The sequence below is a fragment of the Trachypithecus francoisi genome, unplaced genomic scaffold, assembly GCF_009764315.1.
Source record: "Trachypithecus francoisi isolate TF-2019V2 unplaced genomic scaffold, Tfra_2.0 Lachesis_group10, whole genome shotgun sequence".
Classification (NCBI taxonomy): Eukaryota; Metazoa; Chordata; class Mammalia; order Primates; family Cercopithecidae; genus Trachypithecus; species Trachypithecus francoisi.
In genome coordinates, this window is record NW_022681455.1 from 115178665 (window position 1) to 115200472 (window position 21808).

General features: G+C 44.3%; 1 protein-coding gene and 1 pseudogene across 2 annotated transcripts in view; one reads left to right on the forward strand and one right to left on the reverse strand.

Moving 5' to 3' along the window:
• RFWD3 (ring finger and WD repeat domain 3) overlaps positions 1 to 17887 on the reverse strand; it is a 44613-nt gene extending 26726 nt beyond the window's left edge. The window contains exons 1-4 of one of the 2 annotated variants that reach the window (XM_033219005.1): positions 17685 to 17887; positions 15966 to 16101; positions 13051 to 13570; positions 2966 to 3168 (exon numbers count right to left, since the gene is read on the reverse strand). In XM_033219005.1, the coding sequence (XP_033074896.1) occupies positions 2966 to 3168; positions 13051 to 13568 (721 nt within the window). In that variant the 5' untranslated portion in view covers positions 13569 to 13570; positions 15966 to 16101; positions 17685 to 17887. The remainder of the gene's footprint in view (positions 1 to 2965; positions 3169 to 13050; positions 13571 to 15965; positions 16102 to 17684) is intronic. The other variant, XM_033219004.1, reaches the window with a different exon arrangement.
• LOC117088618 lies at positions 14620 to 19627 on the forward strand (annotated as a pseudogene).
• The last annotated feature ends 2181 nt before the right edge of the window (positions 19628 to 21808 follow it).

Here is a 21808-nt window from a genome sequence, read left to right on the forward strand (position 1 = left end):
AACAGTTTTCTCCTGCCTCAGCCTCCTGAGTAGCTGGGACTACAGGTGCACACTGCCAGGCCCAGCTAATTTTTTGTATTTTTAGTAGAGACGGGGTTTCACCATGTTAGCCAGGATGGTCTCGATCTCCTGACCTTGTGATCCGCCCACCTTGGCCCCCCAAAAAATTTCCCGATAGTTTTAAAGCTGCTCTCTACAGATTTATTGCAATCAGAATCCAAAAAAGGTCTCCATAATGAGCTTGTGATGTCTCTTAAGTCTTTTTCATTTTATTACAATTCCCCCTCACCCATTTTTTCCCCTCTGTTGGTCATTGATTTGTCAGGTCATTTGTCTTATAAAAAGTCCTACACAACCTGGATTTGGCTGATTGCTTCTTCATGAAATTGTTTAACTTTTACATACAATAAATTGAGCATTATGCAACCATCACCATAACCCAATTTAAAATGTTTCTATCAGCCCACAAAGATCCTTTATGCCCATTTAGAGTCACTTCACATTTGCACCTGCAGCCCCAGGCAACCACTAATATTGTCTCTGTAGATTTGCCTTTTCTGGACATTTTATGTAAGTGGAATCATAAACTATGTTGGTTTGCTGTTATATAAAACATTAAAAATTGTCCTCACGGATTTGAGATAATTCTCTTCACAATATGTTAAATTTCCATATACATTTAGGTCTAGAAAGATGTTCCATTTGTAGACTGTTCTACATTTTTAATTTAAATGATTACATCTCTGAGGTATATCTTGTTCCTCCACCCCTTTTTCTACAAACTATGCAACCTGGTTGTTAGAAGACTCTTGAGCAGATTCAGTGTTGTTTTTTTTTTGGCATTGGGGGTGGGGGACTGGCGTGTGTGTGTGTGTGTGTGTGTGTGTGTGTGTGTGTACAGTATTCCTAAGTGGCATGAGTATTTCTGATTGCAGCACATTAAGAGGCACATATGGTCTTGCTATCCTATTTTTCTGAGATGCTAAGATTGACCAACGGGTTCAGGTGGTATCATCCTGGTCCTTGTATTAAAAGGAATCCCATCAACCCTGCAACCTAATGGTTTTAGGATCCACTGATGATCTTTGTCTAGACATATAATTTAATTAGGAGTCACAAAATGATGACTTTTCCATCGTTCCTGCTGCAATTAGCTGAAATTTTTCTATTAAAAAAACCTTCGGCCGGGCGCAGTGGCTCACATCTGTAATCCCAGCACTTTGGGAGGCCAAGGTGGGCGGATCACGAGGTCAGGAGATTGAGACCATCCTGGCAAACACGGTGAAACCCCATCTCTACTAAAAATACAAAAAAATTAGCTGGGCGTGGTGGCGGGCGCCTGTAGTCCCAGCTTCTCAGGAGGCTGAGGCATGAGAACGGCGTGAACCCAGGAGGCGACAGAGCTTGCAGTGAGCGGAGATTGCGCCACTGCACTCCAGCCTGGGAGACAGAGCGAGACTCCGTCTCAAAAAAAACAAAAACAACAGGCCGGGCACGGTGGCTCAAGCCTGTAATCCCAGCACTTTGGGAGGCCGAGACGGGCGGATCACGAGGTCAGGAGATCGAGACCATCCTGGCTAATACGGTGAAACCCCGTCTCTACTAAAAAATACAAAAAACTAGCCGGGCGAGGTGGCGGGCGCCTGTAGTCCCAGCTACTCGGAAGGCTGAGGCAGGAGAATGGCGTAAACCCGGGGGGCGGAGCTTGCAGTGAGCTGAGATCTGGCCACTGCACTCCAGCCTGGGCGACAGAGCGAGACTCCTTCTCAAAAAAAAAAAAAAAAAAAAAAAAACCTTCAAGCCTGGACAACATAGGGAGAACCCCATAGCTACAAAAAAAATTAGCCAGGTGTGGTGGCACACACATGTAGTCCTAGCTACTCAGGTGGCTGAGGATCGCTTTAGCCTGGGAGGTCAAGGCTGCAGTGAGCTGTGAATGAAAAACAACAAAAAAACCCCCTTCATCAACTATCTGGTTGTCTGAAATACAGTTTATACAGGAAGGCAAAATATTAATATATTCCTGACCCTTTATTTACTAGTTTTTGGAGTAATTAATTGGGGTTCTAACAACTTACGATAGTGATAAATGAGGTTTTGGAAAATTACATAAATATGAACTTACAGATTTTCATTGATTTATTATATTTCAATTCATAATCCAAGAATATTCTTTCAGTAGGAAAATATACTGAAAGAGCACCCTCTGGGGATCAGAACGTTCTTAACGTAAGCAGGACATCTACTTTAGGGGTCTCTGCCTACGACTGTTAAATAAAGTTCCACTTGCGTAACATATAACATTATACCAGGACTCCAAAGTGTTAGCCTAGACAGGGTGAATTTACAAAACTTTTAAATAAAGAATCTAGGCCGGGTGCAGTGGCTCATGTCTGTAATCCCAGCACTTTGGGAGGCTGAGGCAGGTGGAACTCTTGAGCTCAGGAGTTTACGACCAGCTGGGGGAACATGGAAAAACCCTGTCTCTACAAAAAAATTTTAAAAATCAGCCAGGTATGGTGGTATGTGCCTGTAGTCCTAGTTAGTGGGGAGGCTGAGGTGGGAGGATGGCTTGGGCCCAAGAAGTGGAGGTTGCAGTAAGCTGAGATTGTTGTTGCTGCACTCCAGTTGTCATTGGAGGGACAGAGCCAGACCTTGCCTCAAAAAATAAAAAAAGAAAAAAAAGAAAAAGAATCTACTTTCTCAGATGTCTAAAAAAGTGAAAGAGAATATAAAATGCCATTAAAAAGTGACTGACTCACTGGGTCACAAATTACATTAAGCTGTAAGTCAGATCAAATCCTCTCTATATAATTATGGCCAGTGAAGGCTCTATAAAACAGGAATCCACAACACTTAGGGGAGAAAAGGGAAAGTGTCAAAGCACAAATCTAGTTTCTAGCCTTCTGAAGTTCAAGCTTTGTGGATGTTAGCCTTGTGAGTCCAAACCTGGTAAAATACTGACCTTCTAAAATGACAGCTCCAGATTCCTCTGCCTGGTCAACAACCCCTCCATACTCTGCAGAGCTGTCACTGTCAGAATCAGAACTACTAGACACCTGCAAGTCTTCAGACACAGGATTCCTAGTCTCTGAATCATAAGTGGTAGCTGGCAAGTCAGGCTGGGTCCTGCTCACTTGAAAGTAAGCATCCAATGGTGCTCTCAACCTATGTACACAGAAAGACAACAGAATTACAGTACAATGAACTATCATCACAAAAACAATCTATAGTGATTTGAAGTAAATCCTATCACTTTAACCCATCTCCAGGCCATTAACTGCTGCCTTTGAAAGCTGAAGCAGGAATAGCAGATAAGGGGAGACTGGCCTCCTGGATATTATCTTTCACCACTCAACCACTGCTACATTAGCCCACACGGGAGCTTGATCCTACTGTTACAAGCCGATTCTATTTTACTGGCTATCTTGGCCATATTGTCAGTATCTTTAAAGAACAAACTCAGCAATCTGTATGCTGGTATTAGGTAGCTGAAAAGGGAGGTGAGCAAGAAGAAAAAGGACTTTGTTGCCCAAATATGGCCTCACGGGATTTTGCTATTGCAGCCACCTAGACCAAGGTATTTTGGAGTACAGTACAGAGTACTTCTATAATTTCTTCACCTCTCATTTTAGGACAGTATTTTTCTTTTAAAATTTAAATAATGTTAGTTTTAAGATAAAAAACAAAAATAATAATATGGTATAAAAAAATAACTTAGAATGATGAGAAGATCTGGAGCCAAATCTAATACTCCAAATCTATCTTGGCTGGCTGAGTTTAAAATAACCACTACTGTACCTCAGTTTCCCTGATTCCTGGAATAACAAAGCATACTCCAGCTTGAGCTGAGGAGTCTGAGGCCACTTATGTCACAGAATTAATGAAACTTTATATTTAGTAGAGACGGGGTCTTACCATGTTGGCCAAGCTGGTCTCGAACTCCTGATCTCAAATGATCTACCCACCTTGGCCTCCCAAAGTGCTGGGATTACAGGCGTCTAAGCCACCACACCCAGAAAAATTAATGAAACTTTATACTATAGCCAGGCATAGTGGTATGCTCCTGTAGTTTCAGCTACTTGGGAGGCCAAGGTGGGAGGATGGCTTGAGCCTGGGAGATTGAGGCTGCAGTGAGCCACGACAGCACCCATACTCCAGCCTGGTTGTCAGAGCAAGATTTGTCTTAAAACAAAAAACCCAGAAAAATGACACCCAAAAAACTTGGGAGGCCGAGGCAGGAGGATCACTTGAGCCTGAGAGTTTGAGGCCACAGTGTGTGAGTTATGATTGTGCTACTGCACTCCTGCCTGGGTACAAGAGTGAGACTCCATCTTCAAAAAAAATAAGAAGAAAAAATAAAAATTAAAAAAACAGCTGACCGTGGTGGCTCACGCCTGTAATCCCAGCACTCTGGAAGGCCAAAGCAGGAGGATTGCTTGAGGCCAGAAGTTTGAGACCAGATTAGCCAACAAAGTGAGACACCATCTCTATTAAAAAAATTTTTAAAACAAAAGGGCTCTAAACTTTAAAATATACCACCTCACTAATAATTACTAAGTATTACTGACAGGTGACCTACTGTAAGTTCTAATAATTGACATTAAATAAAATATTGATTATTACCCAGAAAAATTGTTGGGGACTGCTTACACAGAAAAATTTTGATTTTGAATAGTTTGGGTGCAATTTATTGATGAATTAGGGCTTTCTACTAAAAAAAAAGATAACCGAATGCTAACTAGAACAAAATAAACACTACTTAGTGTCCAACTCAATAGACAAGATTTTTCGCCCTTTTAAAAAAAGAAATATCAATAAATCCAAAGAAGAAATAGCAATCAAGTTGCTTTCTTTTTTGGAAATTGAGATATAATTAATATACTACAAAATTCACAATTTAAAAGTGTACAATTCAGTGTTTTTTTTTTTTTTTTTTTTGCTTTTTTTTTTTTTTTAGCATAACCACAAGGTTATGTAATCATAATCATAACCATTATCTGGTTTCAAAACATTTTTGTTACATCTAAAAGGGACCCTGTACCTACAAGCAGTCATTTCCCCTCCTATTTGGTAGTCATGTCCTCTCCTCCGTTCTTGATTTTAGTACTTTGAGTCTTCTCTATTTCTTGGTCGGTCTAGCTAAAAGTCTGTCAATTTTGTTGATCTTTTAGAAGAACCAACTTTTTGATTAGTTCATTTTCTCTCATTTTTTATTCTCTATTTTATTTATTTATATGCTAATCTTTATTATTTTCTTCTGCCTGCCTGTGTTGGGTGTTGTTTGTTCTTCTGATTATTTAGGAGTGTGTTAATTTCCACGTTTGGTGTGCAAGAATCACACCCATGTAAGATGGTGAACTTAATCAGTAAATGTTGTGTATGTTGATTGCTCCACCGACCAGCCATTCCCCTCCCTCCCTCTCCTTGGGCTTCCCTATTCCCTGAGACAAAACAGTACTGAAATTAGGCCAATTAGTAACCCTACAATGGCCTCAGTGTTCAATTAAGGGAAGAGTCATACATCTCTTACTTTAAATCACTAAGCTAAAGTGATTAAGCTTAGTGAGGAAGGCATGTCAAAAGCTGGGATAGGCCAGAAGCCAGGCCTTTTGCACCAATAGCCAAATGGTGAATGCAAAGGAAAAGTTCCTGAAGAAAATTAAGTGCTACAAGCAAGGCTGATAAGACAGTCTTATTGCTGATATGGAGACAGTTTTAGTGGTCTGGATAGAAGATCAAACCAGCCACAACATTCCCTTAAGCCAATCCCTAAACCAGAGCAAGGCCCCAACTCTCTTTAATTCTATGAAAGCTGAGAGAAGTAAGGAAGCTGCAGGTGAAAAGCTGGAAGAAAGCAGAGGCTGGTTCATGAGGTTTAAGGAAAGATACTGTCTTCATAAAATAAAAGTACAAGAAGCAGCAGCAAGTGATTACATAGAAACTGTACCAAGTTATCCAGAAGATCTAGCTAAGACAATTGATGAAAAGTGTCTATACTAAACAGATTCTCAGTGTAGATGAAACAGCCTTCTATGGGAAGAAGATACCATGTAGGACTTCTGCAGCTAGAGAGAAGTCAGCGTCTGGCTTCAAGGTTCAAAGGACAGGCTGACTCTCTTGTTAGGGGATAATGCTGCTGGCGACTTCAGTTGAAGATGATGCTTTTTTTTTTTTTTTTTTTTTTGAGACGGAGCCTTGCTCTGTCGCCCAGGCTGGAGTGCAGTGGTGTGATCTTGGATCACTGCAAGCTCTGCCTCCCGGGTTCACGCAATTCTCCTGCCTCATTCTCCTGAGTAGCTGGGACTACAGGCGCCCGCCACCACACTTAGCTAATTTTTTGTATTTTTAGTAGAGACGAGGTTTCACCGTGTTAGCCAGGATGGTCTCGATCTCCTGACCTTGTGATCCGCCCACCTTTGCCTCCCAAAGTGTTGGCATTACAGGCGTGAGCCGCCACAGCTGGCCTATGTCTGTGCTCTCTAAAAGGAACTACAAAGCCTAGATAACAGCTTATCTGTTTAGAGCATGTCTTACTGAGTATTCACTGAGTATTTTAAGCCCACTGTTGAAACCTACTATTCAGAAAAAAGGATTCCTTAAACATATCACTGCTCAGTGACAATGCACCCAGTAAACCAAGAGCTCTCAAGGTGATTAATGTTATTTTCATGTCTGTTAACATAACATTCTGCAGCCCAACTTTCAAGATTTTTTATTTAAGAAATAAGGCCGGGCACAGTGGCTCACACCTGTAATCTCAGTACTTTAATGAAACAACATCTCTACAAAAAACAGAAAAAATTAGCTGGGTGTGGTAGTTTGTGCCTTTAGTACCAGCTACTCCGTAGGCTGAGGTAGAGGATCACCTGAGCCTGGGGAGGTTGAGGCTGCAGTGAGCCATGATCACACCACTGTACTCCGGCCTGGGCAACAGAGTGAGACCCTGTCTCACAAAAAAAGCAAAAAAAAAAAGAAAAGAAAAAAAAAAAAGAAATATTTTGTTGTGACGCTTAGTTATGGGGAAAAGCTTTTTTTATTTTTTATTATTTTTTAAATTTCTTACGATGATAGCTGCCAGTGATTCCTCTAATGGATCTGGACAAAGTAAATAGAAAACCTTGAAAAGATCCACCAATCTTTTTTTTTGGAGACAGGGTCTGGCTCTGTCACTCAGGCTGGAGTGCAGTGGCAGGATATTGACTCACTGGAACCTTTCACCTCAACCTCCTAAGTAGCTGGGACTACAGGCATACACCACCAAGCCCAGCTAATTTTTGTATTTTTTGTAGAGACAGGGTTTCAACATGTTGGCCAGGTTGGTCTTGAGCTCCTGAGCTCAAGCCATCTGCCCACTTCAGCCTCCCAAAGTGCTGGGATTACAGGCATGAGCCACTGTGCCTGGGGGATCCACCATCCTTGATGCCCCTAAGAACATTCATGATTCATGGGAGGAGGCCAAACTATCAACATTAACAGAAATTTAGAAGAAGTTGATGTCAACTCTTACGGATGACTTTGAGGGGCTCAATATTTCAGTTAAGGAAGTAACTGCAGATAGAAACAGCAAGAGAACTAGACTTAGAAGATGTGACTGAATTGATCTCATTCCTAGATTTTCCTTTCCCTCTTATTGGTTAGTTTATTGTTTATCCCACTGAATATCCATTACCTCAGGCAGGCCCCAGGGAAAATGACTTAGGCTTTTCACACTCTGCATTGCTCTGAGTTAAGAGTAGTCTTGCAAATGGGGTTTTCCAGAGAACCATCAAACAGGTCACAGAAAGATAATTCTCTGGGAATGAGGCTTTGAAGGTGCTCCAATCCCTCTGGCGCCTGCCAGGCTGTTGGTTTTTACTATGATTACAGGCAGATGATTTTCACAACTACCAAGGAGCTGGAGAAGGGGACAAGAATAAGGAATGCCATAGAGCTCATTGAGATTTGACTGTTTTTCTTTAAACAGCCCTCCCTGGATTGCTGTAAACATTCAGTTTCCCAAATTATGAAAAAGTTGATCTTGACAAATTCTGCCACTTGTTTCACTACTTTTATGGAGATAATTCTCTGTGGTCCTTACTCTGCCATTTTCGCTGACATCACCCAGGTTTTCTCTTTCTTTTTTTTTGAGACGGAGTCTCGCTCTGTGACCTAGGCTGGAGTGTCGTGGCGCAATCTCGGCTCACTGCAACCTCCACCTCCTGACTTGGTCTCCTGAGTAGCTGGGATTACAGGCACCCGCCACCACACCTGGCTAATTTTTGTATTTTTAGTAGAGACAGGGTTTCACCATGTTGGCCAGGCTGGTCTCGAACTCATGACCTCAGGTGATTCGCCCACCTCGGCCTCCCAAAGTGCTGCGATTACAGGTGTGAGCCACTGTGCCTAGCCAGGTTTACTTTTTAAACGGTGCTAAGCAACTTTACCAACTCCATTTCTTGAGATACTGAGTGAACAGCAGCTATAGCTACATAAGACTAAACACATAAGAAAAGCATTTTATAAGAGGATTTAATCAAATACAAACTAGAGTTAGGCTGTTGACACGTATATCAATAGAATTCTACATAGAACCCAGTAAAAAAGTGGTAAGACGCTTAAAAAAAAAGTCACTCTTTAATACTGCTTTTATGTAGTAAAGAATATCCAAAGTCAGGCAAGAACACAGGAAAGGAGAACTACGAAAATCAACAGGAAGCAGTGCTAGGGTTTCTCCTTGGGAGCACAGATTTAGAACCCAAGAAATCCTCCTCCTTCCCTGCACTTACCATCTTTGAATTAAATATATTTTGCCCCTTCCTTACTCTCTGTAGTCCTAGACTCCATATGCTCCACGAAAACAATATTGTAATCTGTGTTATTCACCAATATATTTAGGGCAAAGTTTAGTCTCTCATACAGAGGAGTGTTATCAATATTTGATGAATGAGTGATGACCCCCACAGCCAGAATGAAACCGCCTCAAAAAAATAAGAAGGGAGTTTGTGACCTCAGCTAAGCCTGTTGGGAAGAATAAGCTCACTACTTAGCTTTCTGTAGCTTTGGCTTCTTGGCTGACTGTGAGTCAAAAGCTGTTCACCTTGGCCCAGGCTTTCAACACCTGGCCCAGGGACAGTCTGTCAGATGAGTAAATGTCAAACACCACACTGAGAAATTCATCTCAAGAAATTCAGAAGTTACAAGTGATTAGTCCTGGGAAAGCCCATACTTCAGGGAAAAAAGTTTTAATCACATTTATCTGGCTCCAGAACTGATGTTATTTCCATTGAACTGCACACTTCCTGACCTTTTAGGTTATTCCCTTTGTGGAGACAGATTATGGCTGCCAAATAGCTTGACTGATATCTTTCAACATTTAAAATCTGTATAACTCTTTCCCTGAGCAGATTTTGTACGAAAAAAAATTTTTTTTTTTTTTTTTTTTTGAGACGGAGTCTCGCTCTATCGCCCGGGCTGGAGTACAGTGGCTGGATCTCAGCTCACTGCAAGCTCCGCCTCCCGGGTTTACGCCATTCTCCTGCCTCAGCCTCCCGAGTAGCTGGGACTACAGGCGCCCACCACTTCGCCCGGCTAGTTTTTTGTATTTTTTTTTTTTTTTTTTTTTTTGAGACGGAGTCTCGCGCTGTCACCAGGCTGGAGTGCTGTGGCGGATCTCAGCTCACTGCAAGCTCGCCTCCCGGGTTCACGCATTCTCCTGCCTCAGCCTCCCGAGTAGCTGGGACCACAGGCGCCGCCACCTCGCCCGGCTAGTTTTTTGTAGTTTTTAGTAGAGACGGGGTTTCACCGTGTTAGTCAGGATGGTCTCGATCTCCTGACCTCGTGATCCGCCCGTCTCGGCCTCCCAAAGTGCTAGGATTACAGGCTTGAGCCACCGCGCCCGGCCTTTTTTTTTTTTTTTTTTTTTTTTTTTGAGACGGAGACTCGCTCTGTCGCCCAGGCTGGAGTGCAGTGGCCGGATCTCGGCTCACTGCAAGCTCTGCCTCCCGGGTTCACGCCATTCTCCTGCCTCAGCCTCCGAGCAGCTGGGACTACAGGCACCCACCACCACGCCCGGCTAGTGTTTTGTATTTTTTAGTAGAGACGGGGTTTCACCGTGTTAGCCAGGATGGTCTCGATCTCCTGACCTTGTAATCCACCCGTCTCGGCCTCCCAAAGTGCTGGGATTACAGGCTTGAGCCACCGCGCCCGGCCAATTTTTTTTTTTTAAGACAGAGAGTCATTCTTGTCACCCAGGCTAGATTATAAGATCTTGGCTCACTGCAACCTCTGCCTCTTAGGTTCAAGCAATTCTCATGCCTCAACCTCCCAAGTAGCCGGGACCACAGGTGTGTGCCACCACACCCGGCTAATTTTTTGTATTTTTAGTAGAGATGGGGTTTCGCCATGTTGGCCCTGAACTCTTGGCCTAAAGGGATCCGCCTGCCTTGGCCTCCCAAAGTTCTGGACCATGCCCAGCCATATCGAGCAATTTTCTCACTAGAGTTTGGCTTCTGTGTGGCCCTCTAGTGATTCTATTTTTCTTTGTAAGTTGGCATCTGGTTTATAAGTGCCACCCTTATGTTGGTTAATAGAAGCCAGTGTGCCTGACCAAGTGGAATCCACTGCCTCCCCCAACAAGAATGAGTGCATGGATAAACAAGACTGAGGACTACTGCAAGAGGCCTCTTGACAGTCAGTCAGTTCCTGAAGACACCACTCACAACTCTCAGCCATGGAAAGTTAGCCCATATTTACTTTGGCACGGTCCCCAAATTACACCATAAGGTGCCTTCACCTATAACACAAATGTATGAAATCTTACTCTGCCTTTATAATGTGAGTAATGACATCTTAAAATAACAGACTATAGGCTAGGCGCAGTGGCTCACGCCTGTAATCCCTGCACTTTGGGAGGCCAAGGCGGGCGGATCACGAGGTCAGGAGATCGAGACCATCCTGGCCAACACGGTGAAACCCCGTCTCTACTAAAAATACAAAAAAATTAGCCGGGTGCGGTGGTGGGCGCCTGTAGTCCCAGCTATTTGGGAGGCTGAGGCAGGAGAACGGCGTGAACCTGGGAGGCGGAGCTTGCAGTGAGCGGAGATCGCGCCACTGCACTCCAGCCCAGGCGACAGAGTGAGACTCTGCCTCAAAATAAATAAATAAATAAATAATAAATAAATAAATAAATAAATAAAATAACAGACTATAGCCAGGCCTGCTGGCACACGCCTGTAATCCCAGCTACTCAGGAGGCTGAGGCACAAGAATCGCTTGAACCCAGGAGCCAGAGGTCGTGGTGAGCTGAGGTAGAGCCATTGCACTCCAGTCTGAGTGACAGAGCAAGACTCTTGTCTTAAAAACAAAACGAAACAAAAAAACCACAGTAACATGCATTTGCAACTCTTGTCAACACAGAATTAGGCATCTGTCATCCTTGATGGGCACTACAGACACTGGAGCCACAGTCATGGCAAGCCCAACATTAAAATCAGCAGGATCCATGAAAAGGAATGCTGAATCCAGATTCAGAAGGCACAATTCCAATCCAGCCTTATCACAACCAAATCACAAATTATCCCATCGGCTTCCTCATTTGTAAAACATGAGTGGCCGGGCGCGGTGGCTCAAGCCTGTAATCCCAGCACTTTGTGAGGCTGAGACGGGCGGATCACGAGGTCAGGAGATGGAGACCATCCTGGCTAACACGGTGAAACCCCGTCTCTACTAAAAATACAAAAAAACTAGCCGGGTGAGGTGGCGGGCGCCTGTAGTCCCAGCTACTCGGGAGGCTGAGGCAGGAGAATGGCGTAAACCCGGGAGGCGGAGCTTGCAGTGAGCTGAGATCCGGCCACTGCACTCCAGCCGGGGCGACAGAGCGAGACTCCGCCTCAAAAAAAAAAAAAAAAACATGAGTAATGCACGACCTAGCTACCACTTTTTAGTACCATCTCAGCATTTTCACAGTGTTAGAAAACATCGGCATGGTTGTGTATGCCTGTAGTCCCAGCTAATCAAGAGGCTGAGGTAGGAAGATCGCCTGAGCCTGGGGAGGTCGAGGCTGCAGTGAGCTGTGTGTGATTGCACCACTGTACTCCAGCCTGGGCAGCACAGTGAGACCCTGTCTCAAAAATAATAATTAAAAGAAGAAGAAAGAGAAAACAAAGGGATTTGATGGAAGCTTCCTCCATCTATCTGCCTGTGTAGAAAACAGGGCAGATCCAGGTTCCAATACCCATGCTAACTCCTCTATGCTACAGCTATGAGACCCTGAACAAAGCTCTCTCTCAGGGTACAAGTTTCCTTCACATACAAATTAGAAGTTGAATTGTATTTCTAAACATATTGAAAACACTGAGAAGACATTTCAAATGTGAAATAAAATACTTTAAGTAAAGTAAGAAGTTAAAAAAACAGACAGGTTTAATTAGTTGGGGGTGGAGCCATGCGCCTGTAATGCCAGCTACTCGGGAGGCTGAGGCAGGAGAATCCCTTGAATCTGGGAGATGGAGGTTGTAGTGAGCCGAGATCGCACCACTGTACTCCAGCCTGGGCGACACAGTGAGACTCCGTCTCAAAACAAACCAACAAATAAACAAACAAAAAACAACAGACACGGTACAGGCCATTGTTATTCTTCATAACAACCCTACTAAGACTTGACAGCTAAGCCCTTCAAGAGGCAAGTTCAAACCAAGACTATGAAAGAAAATTAATTAATTGTGCCTCTCGGTGGAATGCCAGTGAATAATGAATTTGGGTGAGTAGAGTAGATTTGCAAGTGAAGAAAGAGTTTTTGGTGTACAAGACACAATCTGAAGAATAGCCAATCTCTACAAAGATTGCCAACAAACTACCACCTAGTTTTCAAGGCACAATCGTTTAACTTATCCCCTCATTACTTTGTGAAGTAAGGCAAGCAATTTTATTTCCATCTGACTTATGAGGAACTGGGGGTCAGAAGTTATCTGACTTGCCAAGAGTCACACTGTCAGTCCTTGAATGGCAGAGCCTCAGTTTCACAATTCCTAGTACAGCAATGATCACAGACTTATTCATATATTGATTTACCTGGCACTGTCTGTCCTCTGAGACCCTCCGGCTCTTGCCCTCCGTGAAGCAGATACCCTCCTTCTTGTTCTCATTGGCCCTACACTGTGGTTTGAAGATGAAGGTCTCAGGAATTCCAGCATGCCATGAAGTCTCTGCAGTCCACTGATGAAGTTGGTCATTGAATGCAATGAAGATGCTCCCATGGTGTGATTAGCATCAGATCCCTGCCTATGTTGTTCTGAAGTTCTTGGATTGATGTTCTCCACATTGTCTCCTCCCAAGACCTCCACTTCTGTCAGGTCAATAGACAGTTGTGGAGCAGGCTGGAGTAGGGGTGGTGTCACCTGGCTGCCAATCACTTCAGCAGGAGCTGGCTGGAGGATGAGTGGTCCCCCTTGGCTGCTGACCACATCAGCAGGAACAGGCTGGAGAAGGGCTGGTCCCCCTTGGCTGCTGGCCACGTCAGCAGAAGCTGGCTGTTCTTCAGCATGATTTAACTGTACCTGAAGATCATATTCCATTGCTTCATGAGCCATCACTAGGGAAACAATTATTTGCAAAAAGTATTAATAAAATAGATAAAACATGCTATGTAGGTGACAGAATCATATTTAATCTTTCTGATTTTATGCTTAATATCATTCTTAGCAAGACTGAGAAGCTTCAAGAGAAGATTTTAACTATTTAAATTGTAAGTCAGAAGTGTTTGGTAATGGACTTTCTTCTCTATAACAAGCATTTATAACCAGTTTCCAGTTTGTCCTTAGAAAACATGAAGTCCTGTGATCATAGTAGTATCTTCCAAAATAGAAAGATCTATAAAGGACAAAGAGAGAAAGGACATTTTTTACACTTGCAAAATTAACTGAGTTACTAACTCAAAATGGAAATTTACCTGATTTTTCCAAAAAGGCTAAGCAAACTTTATCCTATCCCTTTCATTTTTGTTTTCCATCTCTAATTCCATCATGTTCGCCTACTCAACAAATATTAAGCACCTATGTTCATGTTTCCTATCTTTAATTCCATTACATCATTTTGAAAACTACCACCTAGCTTTTAAATTAAAAAAAAATTTTTTTTTGTTGTCATATAGATGAAGGCTTACTATGTTGCCCAAACTGGTCTTGAACGCCTGGCCTCACCTCCTCATGCACCAGGACAACAGGACTGAGCCACTGTGCCTCTCTACCATCTAGTTTTTAAAGTATATCAGTATAACTTATCCTCTCAATTACTTTGTGAATTAAGGCACGTGCTTTTATTTTCATCTGACTTACCAGGAAATGTGAGTTCAACTAGTATTGACTGTTATGCAGACACCCTAGAGGCAAAAACAAGACCCCATGTATCAGAGTTAACATTCTAGCAAGTAAGATGTCAATAAACGAATACATGAGAAAATTATAGATTATGATGTTTGGGGTTGAGGAGACAAGGAGGACCAACTAAGACACAACTCTGAGGGAAGTAGTCTTTTAAAGAATGAAAACTGGGCTGAGGCGTGAAGGATTAAAAGAAACTGGCTCTGCAAAGAGCCAAGGACGTTTCAGAAGGAAATCAGTGCATAATAGGTCCCTGACGAGCATGGGTTTGACTGATGAACAGGACACCATCATTAAAAGGCCCATGGGCCTTGGTAAGGAGTTTCTTCTGTGTTAGAGACAGGGTTTCACCGTATTAGCAGGATGGTCTCGATCCCCTGACCTGGTGATCCGCCTGCCTCGGCATCCCAAAGTGCTGGGTGGGTGAGCCACCGCGCCCAGCCAACAGTCAAGTTTCTTAAAATCACCAGAGCAGGCCTGGCACGGCCTCCACAGGATGGAGAGTGGTGCAGTAGTGAAAATAAATGGGAAAGAAAGTCTGCAAACTGAACGATGTGAGATACTTTTAAGTTTTAAACATTTTTTGTATAGATAGGGTTTCCCACGTTGCCCAGTCTGGTCTTGAACTCCTCAGCTCAAGCAACCCTCCTGCCTCAGCTTCCCGAAGTGCTGGGATTACAGGAGTGAGCCACTGCAGCTGGCTAACTAAAAGCTTTTAATATGTTTCTAAGGTACAACAACAGTCTCCCAAGAATTGTGTGTCACAACATAAGACCCAAGCTACTTGCGTAGATGTACTTAAGAGACATTAAGCAACTCAGGCTTCAGGAAGACAAAGGGTAGAAACAGACTAAAAATAGCAGAATCTAAGGGGCCGCCACACTGTCTACTCCCATATGGTTATTTAAATTAAATAAAAATCAAGTTCGGCCAGGAGCTGGGGCCCACACCTATTAATCCCAGCACTTTGGGAGACTGAGGCAGGTAGCTTAGGACCAGGAGTTGGAGACCAGCCTGGGCAACACGGCAAAATCGCGTCTCTACAAAAAATACCATTAGCCACGCGTGATGGTATGCACCTGTGGTCCCAGCTACTCGGGAGGCTGAGGCAGAAGAACCCCCGAACCTGGAGGGTGGAGGTTACAGTGAGCCGAGATTACACCACTGCACTCCAGCCCAGGAGACAGAGTAAGACTCCGTCTCAAAAAAAAAAAAAAGAAAGAAAGAAAGTTCCTTTGTTGCGCAGGACACATTTCAAGTGCTAGAGACCCACATAGGGCGGGTGGCTCCCATTCTGGACAGCAGAAATAGAGAACATTTTCCTTGTCGCACGAAGTTCTATAGAACGGTGTGGTTCTGGAGCCGAAGCTTCTTAACCACTGTAGGCCAGTCGGAGGTGCCCAGAGCAAGAGACCACGGGCTGTGCACCCCAAACCTTGAGCATGTCACACAAATGCTTCTTTTTATGTGTGCTGCGTCGGGGTTCAAAACGTTAACCTCAGACTTGTCATCTTTATTCTTCAGGTTTCAATCAATGCCCACAACAGGCAGGATGAAAGCCCCTCAATTAAAGGTTGAGAGGAGGTGGGCGGGGGAAGTCGGGCCAACCTCGGTTCAAATCTTTGCTCTGGCCAGCGAGGAGGGTCACGCCTGTGATCCCTGGATATTGGGATGCCCAGGCGGATGGATCGCTTATGCTCCGGTGTTCAACACCAGCTTGGGCAACACAGTGAAATTCCCATTTCTATCGAAAAAGAAAAATAGAACAGGTCAGGTGCGGTGGCTCACACCTGTAATCCCAGCACTTTGGGAGGCCGAGGGCGGACCACTTGAGGTCGGAGTCCCAGACTGGCCTGGCCAATATGGTGAAACCTCGTCTCCACTAAAAATACAAAAATTACCCAGGTGTGGTGGTACATTCCTGTAATCCCAGCTACTTCGGAGGCTGAGGCAGGAGAATCGCTTGAACCCGGGAGGCAGAGGTTACAGTGAGCCGAGACCGGGCCATTGCACTCCAGCATGGGAGACAGAATGAGAATCCGTCTTAAAAAAAAAAAAAGAAAGAAAGAAAAATAAAACAATGAGCCGGGCGTGGTGGTGAGCACCTGTGGTCCCATCTATCGTGGGAAGCAGAGGCGGGAGGATCCCTGGGGCCTGGGGCCTGAGAGTTCGAGACTGCAGTGAGCTCTTCCAGCCTGGGTGCAAGAGGGAGACTTCCTTTCGTTTCTTAGGTTTTTTTTTTTTTAGATGGAGTTTCACTCTTGTTGCCCAGGCTGGAGTGCAATGGTGTGATCTCGGCTAACAGCAAACTCTGCCTCCGGGTTCAAGCGAGTCACCTGCCTCAGCCTCCCGAGTAGCTGGGATTACAGGCACGCACCACCAAGCGTGGCTAATTTTGTATTTTCAGTAGAGACGGGGTTTCTCCATGTTGGTCAGGCTGGTCTCGAACTCCCGACTTCAGGTGATCTGCCTGACTCGGCCAAAGTGCTGGGATTACAGACTTGAGCCACTGCGCCCGGCTTGACTTCGACTTAGTCTCTTTAACATGAAAAAGGGAGGGAGGGAGGGAGGGAGGAAGGGACGGGGAGGGAGAGAGGGGGAGGGGGAGGGGGAGGGAGAGAGGGGGAGGGGGAGGGGAAGGGGGAGAGAGGTGGGGAGCGGGAGAGAGGGGAGAGGGGGAGAGGGGGAGGGGGAGGGGGAGGGGGAGGGAGAGAGGGGGAGGGGGGGGGGGGGGGGGAGGGGGGGAGGGGGGGAGAGTGGGGGAGGGGGAGAGAGAGGGGGACAGAGACAGAGAAAGAAATATTAAATCCCTGTTCTTTTACTACATGGGGAAACCTCGACTCAACTTGTTCGCCTGTAAAATAGGGATAATACAAGTCTTTACGACACAGTTTCCATGATGAAATTAAAAATGCAGTTCTTCCGTCAACTTTAAAGTGATGAAGTAACGGAGCTCAGAGCGGACGCAGGCATCGCCGCTGAGGAGCCCGAGGCTAGGCTCTCGGGGGAAGGGCCGGGCGACCTCCCACCCTGGCCAGGGCACGCCCCGCAGCAGCGAACTCGGCTCCTTCCGTCATCGCCCCGAGCTCCCGCCTGCCCAGCCCCCAACGCCCAGCAACCCAGATAAGCGCTAGGGTTCGGGCTCCTCAGACCCGACCATTGGCGTCGCCCCGAGGGCCCGAATCCTCTCAGGCTGCCGGGTTCCAAGCCCGCGTGCAGCCCACCTCGTGGGGTGTCTCCTGGACCCCAATCCAGGAATCAGGGGTGGGGAAGTTTATCCCGGAGTTAGAGGCCCAAGGCCTGGGGAGAAGCAAGAACCCTCCTCACCTGAAACCAGTAGGCCGCGGCCTGGCTCGCGAGCCCACCGAAGATTCTCTAGTTACCACAGCAGAACTCCGAATGCACCTACGCCAACGGCCACTTCCGGAGCCGCTGAAGCTCCCGCCAGAGCCGCCTGCAGGTATGCTCCTATTGGACAGAAGCCCTAGGCTGTGGCCAATACTCACTCTTCTTCTTCAATGGGTCCCCGCTAGCTGAACCAGCGGCGCTCTCATTGGCTAGTTGTTCATAAACTGACGAGGCGGGACCGCTCTCGAGGAAGCCTCCTACAATTGGCAGCAATCTACGTCCGTCACCTTGTGCCCGCCCCGGAAAAATAAAAGGGTTTTTTTTTTTTTTTTTTTTTTTTTCAGCGCGTTTTATTTGAACTTTCTGGCGGGAGAAAGTTATATGATTTCTCGATCCATTTAGGAATGGAGATGAAAATATTAAAACTGTGACTCCTGCTGCTTGTCCCTAACGCTTTAGTGAAGGAGTTATCTGTATCCAAAGGATAGTAGTTAATCGAATAATTTCTAAATATTTTAATATTTTGAATTTCGGAGCCTGTAAAGAGGCGTAGGACAGTCCAGTTCGTATGTATGCTCTCATGGGGTTGAAGAGCTCACGCAAAAGACTTTGCCTACACAATCTCTTCAATCTCAAACAGCTGTAATGGATCTGAGCTACTAAACAGTCTCAAATCACTTGGCAGGGCCGCCGCTCGCCACCAGCGCCAACAGCAACGGGCCCCCGGAATTCTCCAGCTACGAGGAGCGCGAGCCCACATCTGTCTCGGCTCCGGGCCGGCCGCCGACAGGAAAGCCACAAAGAAAACTGATAAACCCAGACAAGATGATAAAGACGATCTAGATGTAACAGAACTCATTAATGAAGATCTTTTGGATCAGCTTGTGAAATACGGAGTGAATCCTGGTCCTATTGTGGGAACAACCAGGAAGCTATGTGAGAAAAAGCTTTTGAAAGCGAGGGAGCAAGGAACAGAATCAAGATCTTCTCCTCTGCCGACAATTTCTTCTTCAGCAGAAAATACAAGGCAGAATGGAAGTAATGATTCTGACAGATATAGTGACAATGAAGAAGACCCTAAAATAGAGCTCAAGCTTGAGAAGAGAGAACGGCTGAAGGACAAAGACTCCAGTAACCCTCAAACAAAGAAGAGTTGAGCATAACAAGAGCTATTCTCAAGCTGGAATAACTGGGACTGAATGAACAAGTGGATCTCCCAAAGGCAGACCTCTGCAGGCATTATTAACTAGGGAATCTACAAGAGAGTCAAGAAGAATTTCAAGGAAAAGGGTGCACACTTCAGAATATTTTCGTATAGATGGTGCAGTAATTTCAGCGAGTACTCCCATAGCTGAAACTATAATGGCTTCAGACAGTGAATCCTTAGTTGTCAATAGGGTGAATGGAAATTTCAAGCATGCATCTCCTATTCTGCCAGTCACTGAATTATCAGACATACCCAGAAGAACACCAAATAAACCATTGACAAGGGCTGAAGTGAGAGAAAAAACACAGGAAAGAAGAGTAGAAAGGGATATTCCTAAGGAAACGTTCCCCTGTGAAGCAGCTACACCAACAAGAATTAGTGCTAATTGCCGCAGACCAATCAAAGGAGCTCCAGGCCGGCCATTAGAACTCAGTGATTTCAGGATGGAGGAGTCATTTTCATCTAAATATGTTCGTAAGTATGTTCCCTTGACAGATGTCAAGTGAGAAAATACAAAAAAAAGGGATGCTCCATTCCCGTATGGATAAAAATTCTGCTGTTTGTTGTTGTGGCAGTTTTTTTTGTGTTTGGTCTATCAAGCTATGGAAACCAACCACGTAAATCCCTTCTCTAATTTTCTTCCTGATGGCTCTAGAAAACCCAACTGAGTGGTATCTCTTTGGCACATTCAACTTGGTCTTGTATTTTTAATAACTGTGTTGAAGAACATTTGTGTATGCTTGTTGACTCCAAGAACTAAAAATAATGTGATTTTGCCTCAATAAACATAGTATTCCATTGGAAAGCAAACAAAATATATATAAATGGACTTCATTAAAATGTTTTTGAACTTTGGACTAGTAGATCACTTTGTGCCATATGAATAATCTTTTTTAGCTCTGGAACTTTTTTTTTTTAGATAGGGTGTCACTCTTGTCACCCAGGCTGGAGTGCAATGGCACAATCTCAGCTCACTGCAACCTCTGCCTCCCAGTATCAGGTGATTCTCCTGCCTCAGCCTCCCGAGTAGCTGGGACTACAGGCTTGTGCCACCATGGCCAGCAAATTTTTGTATTTTTAGTAGAGATAGGGTTTCACTATGTTGGCCAGGCTGGTCTTGAACTCCTGACCTCAGGTGATCCACCTGCCTCAGCCCCCCTAAGTGCTGGAATTACAGGCATGAGCCACCACGCCCGGCCATAATGTTCATTATCTTGATAGGGTTCGGATTACTCATATGTATGCATTTGGCAAAACTCATCTAAATGCTATCTTTAAGATTTGTGCATTTCACACAAATTTTTCACAGCAAAAACTTACCTTTCCACACCCCCCCCCAAAAAAAAGCCCATACAGAGGTAAACTTCAGCTAATGGCATAAATGCTGAAGTGTTTAGGAATGAAGTGCATACAAAATTAGGATGGATTAATGGATAGAAAGAGGCACAAGTAGATAAACAGGTATGTGATAAAACAAATATAATAAATAGTTGTAGAGTTTAGGTGATAGGTGTATGGTTATTCACAGTACCATTGCACTGACTTTTCTGTGTATCTGGAAATTTTCATACATAAGTGTTGGGAAAAATCAGGTACAGAGCCTTGGAAGGCATCCTGTGTAAGTAAAAGGCCCTGAAAATTCAGCTTTCTCAGTTTTACAGTAAATTCACCTATAATAATTGTGGGTCTGCCAGAGTATGAATAATTCATCTACCAAGGAGAATTTTCACTGTAACTTCTACAGTAAATAGAACAAATGATTTTAAAGATGAAAACATGGCTGGGCATGGAGGCTCATGCCTGTAATCCCAGCACTTTGGGAGCAGACTAAGTGGGAGGATCCCTTGAGGTCAGGAGTTCCAGACCAGCCTGGGCAACACAGCAGACTCTGCCTCAAAAAAAAAAAAAAAAAAAAAGAGAAAAGAGAAAAAAGGAAGGAAAGAAAATAGTAATACCTACCAATAAGTTCTACAAAAGAATCATATTAAGTTTATATTCTTCTGCATTTTTTATTTACAGAAAAAAGACATGTTCTAGGTTTGAAAAAAAAAATCAAGGATAAGTAAAAGATAAAAAAAAAATAAGGCCAAGTGTGGTGGGTCATGCCTATAATCCCAGCACTTTGGGAGGCCAAGATGGGAGGATCACTTGAGTCCAGAAGTTCAAGACTAACCTAGTCAACACAGTGAAACCCTGTCTCATAATAATAATAATAATCATCAGCCATAATTGTATTCATCAGAGATGATTACTAGAATACAAGATACAAATGTATTTTTATTGCTGCCTTCTCAGTGATTGAAACAATGGCTAGCACATTTGCTGTTGAATGATTTAGAATGAGTTCTGAAAAAAATGTAACTTTAGAGGCAGGGGTTAGTGTATCCTAGGCAAAGCACACACCATGAACAAAAGTATAAGAAATCTAGAATGAGACCAGGCATGGTGGCTCATGTCTATAATCCCAGCACTTTGGGAGGCCGAGGCAGGCAGATAACTTGAGGTCAGGAGCTCGAGACCAGCCTGACCAACACGGTGAAACCCCGTCTCTACTAAAAATACAAAATTAGCCGGGTATGGTGGTGCACACCTGTAATCCCAGACACTTGGGAGGCTGAGGCAGGAGAATCACTTAAACCTGGGAAGCAGAGGTTGCAGTGAGCCAAGATCACACTATTGCATTCCAGTCTGGGCAACAAGAGTGAAACTATGTCTCAAAAAAAAAAAAAAAGTCTAGAATGAAAGCACCACAAACATAGGTTTGAGTCTGGCAGGGATTAAAATCTGGCAGCTCCTATATGGACATATTTTGTTTGTCCTATCAGCATTAAAATAATTTTTTTTTTTTTTGAGACGGGGTCTCACTCTGTCGCTCAGGCTGGAGTGCAGTGGTGCA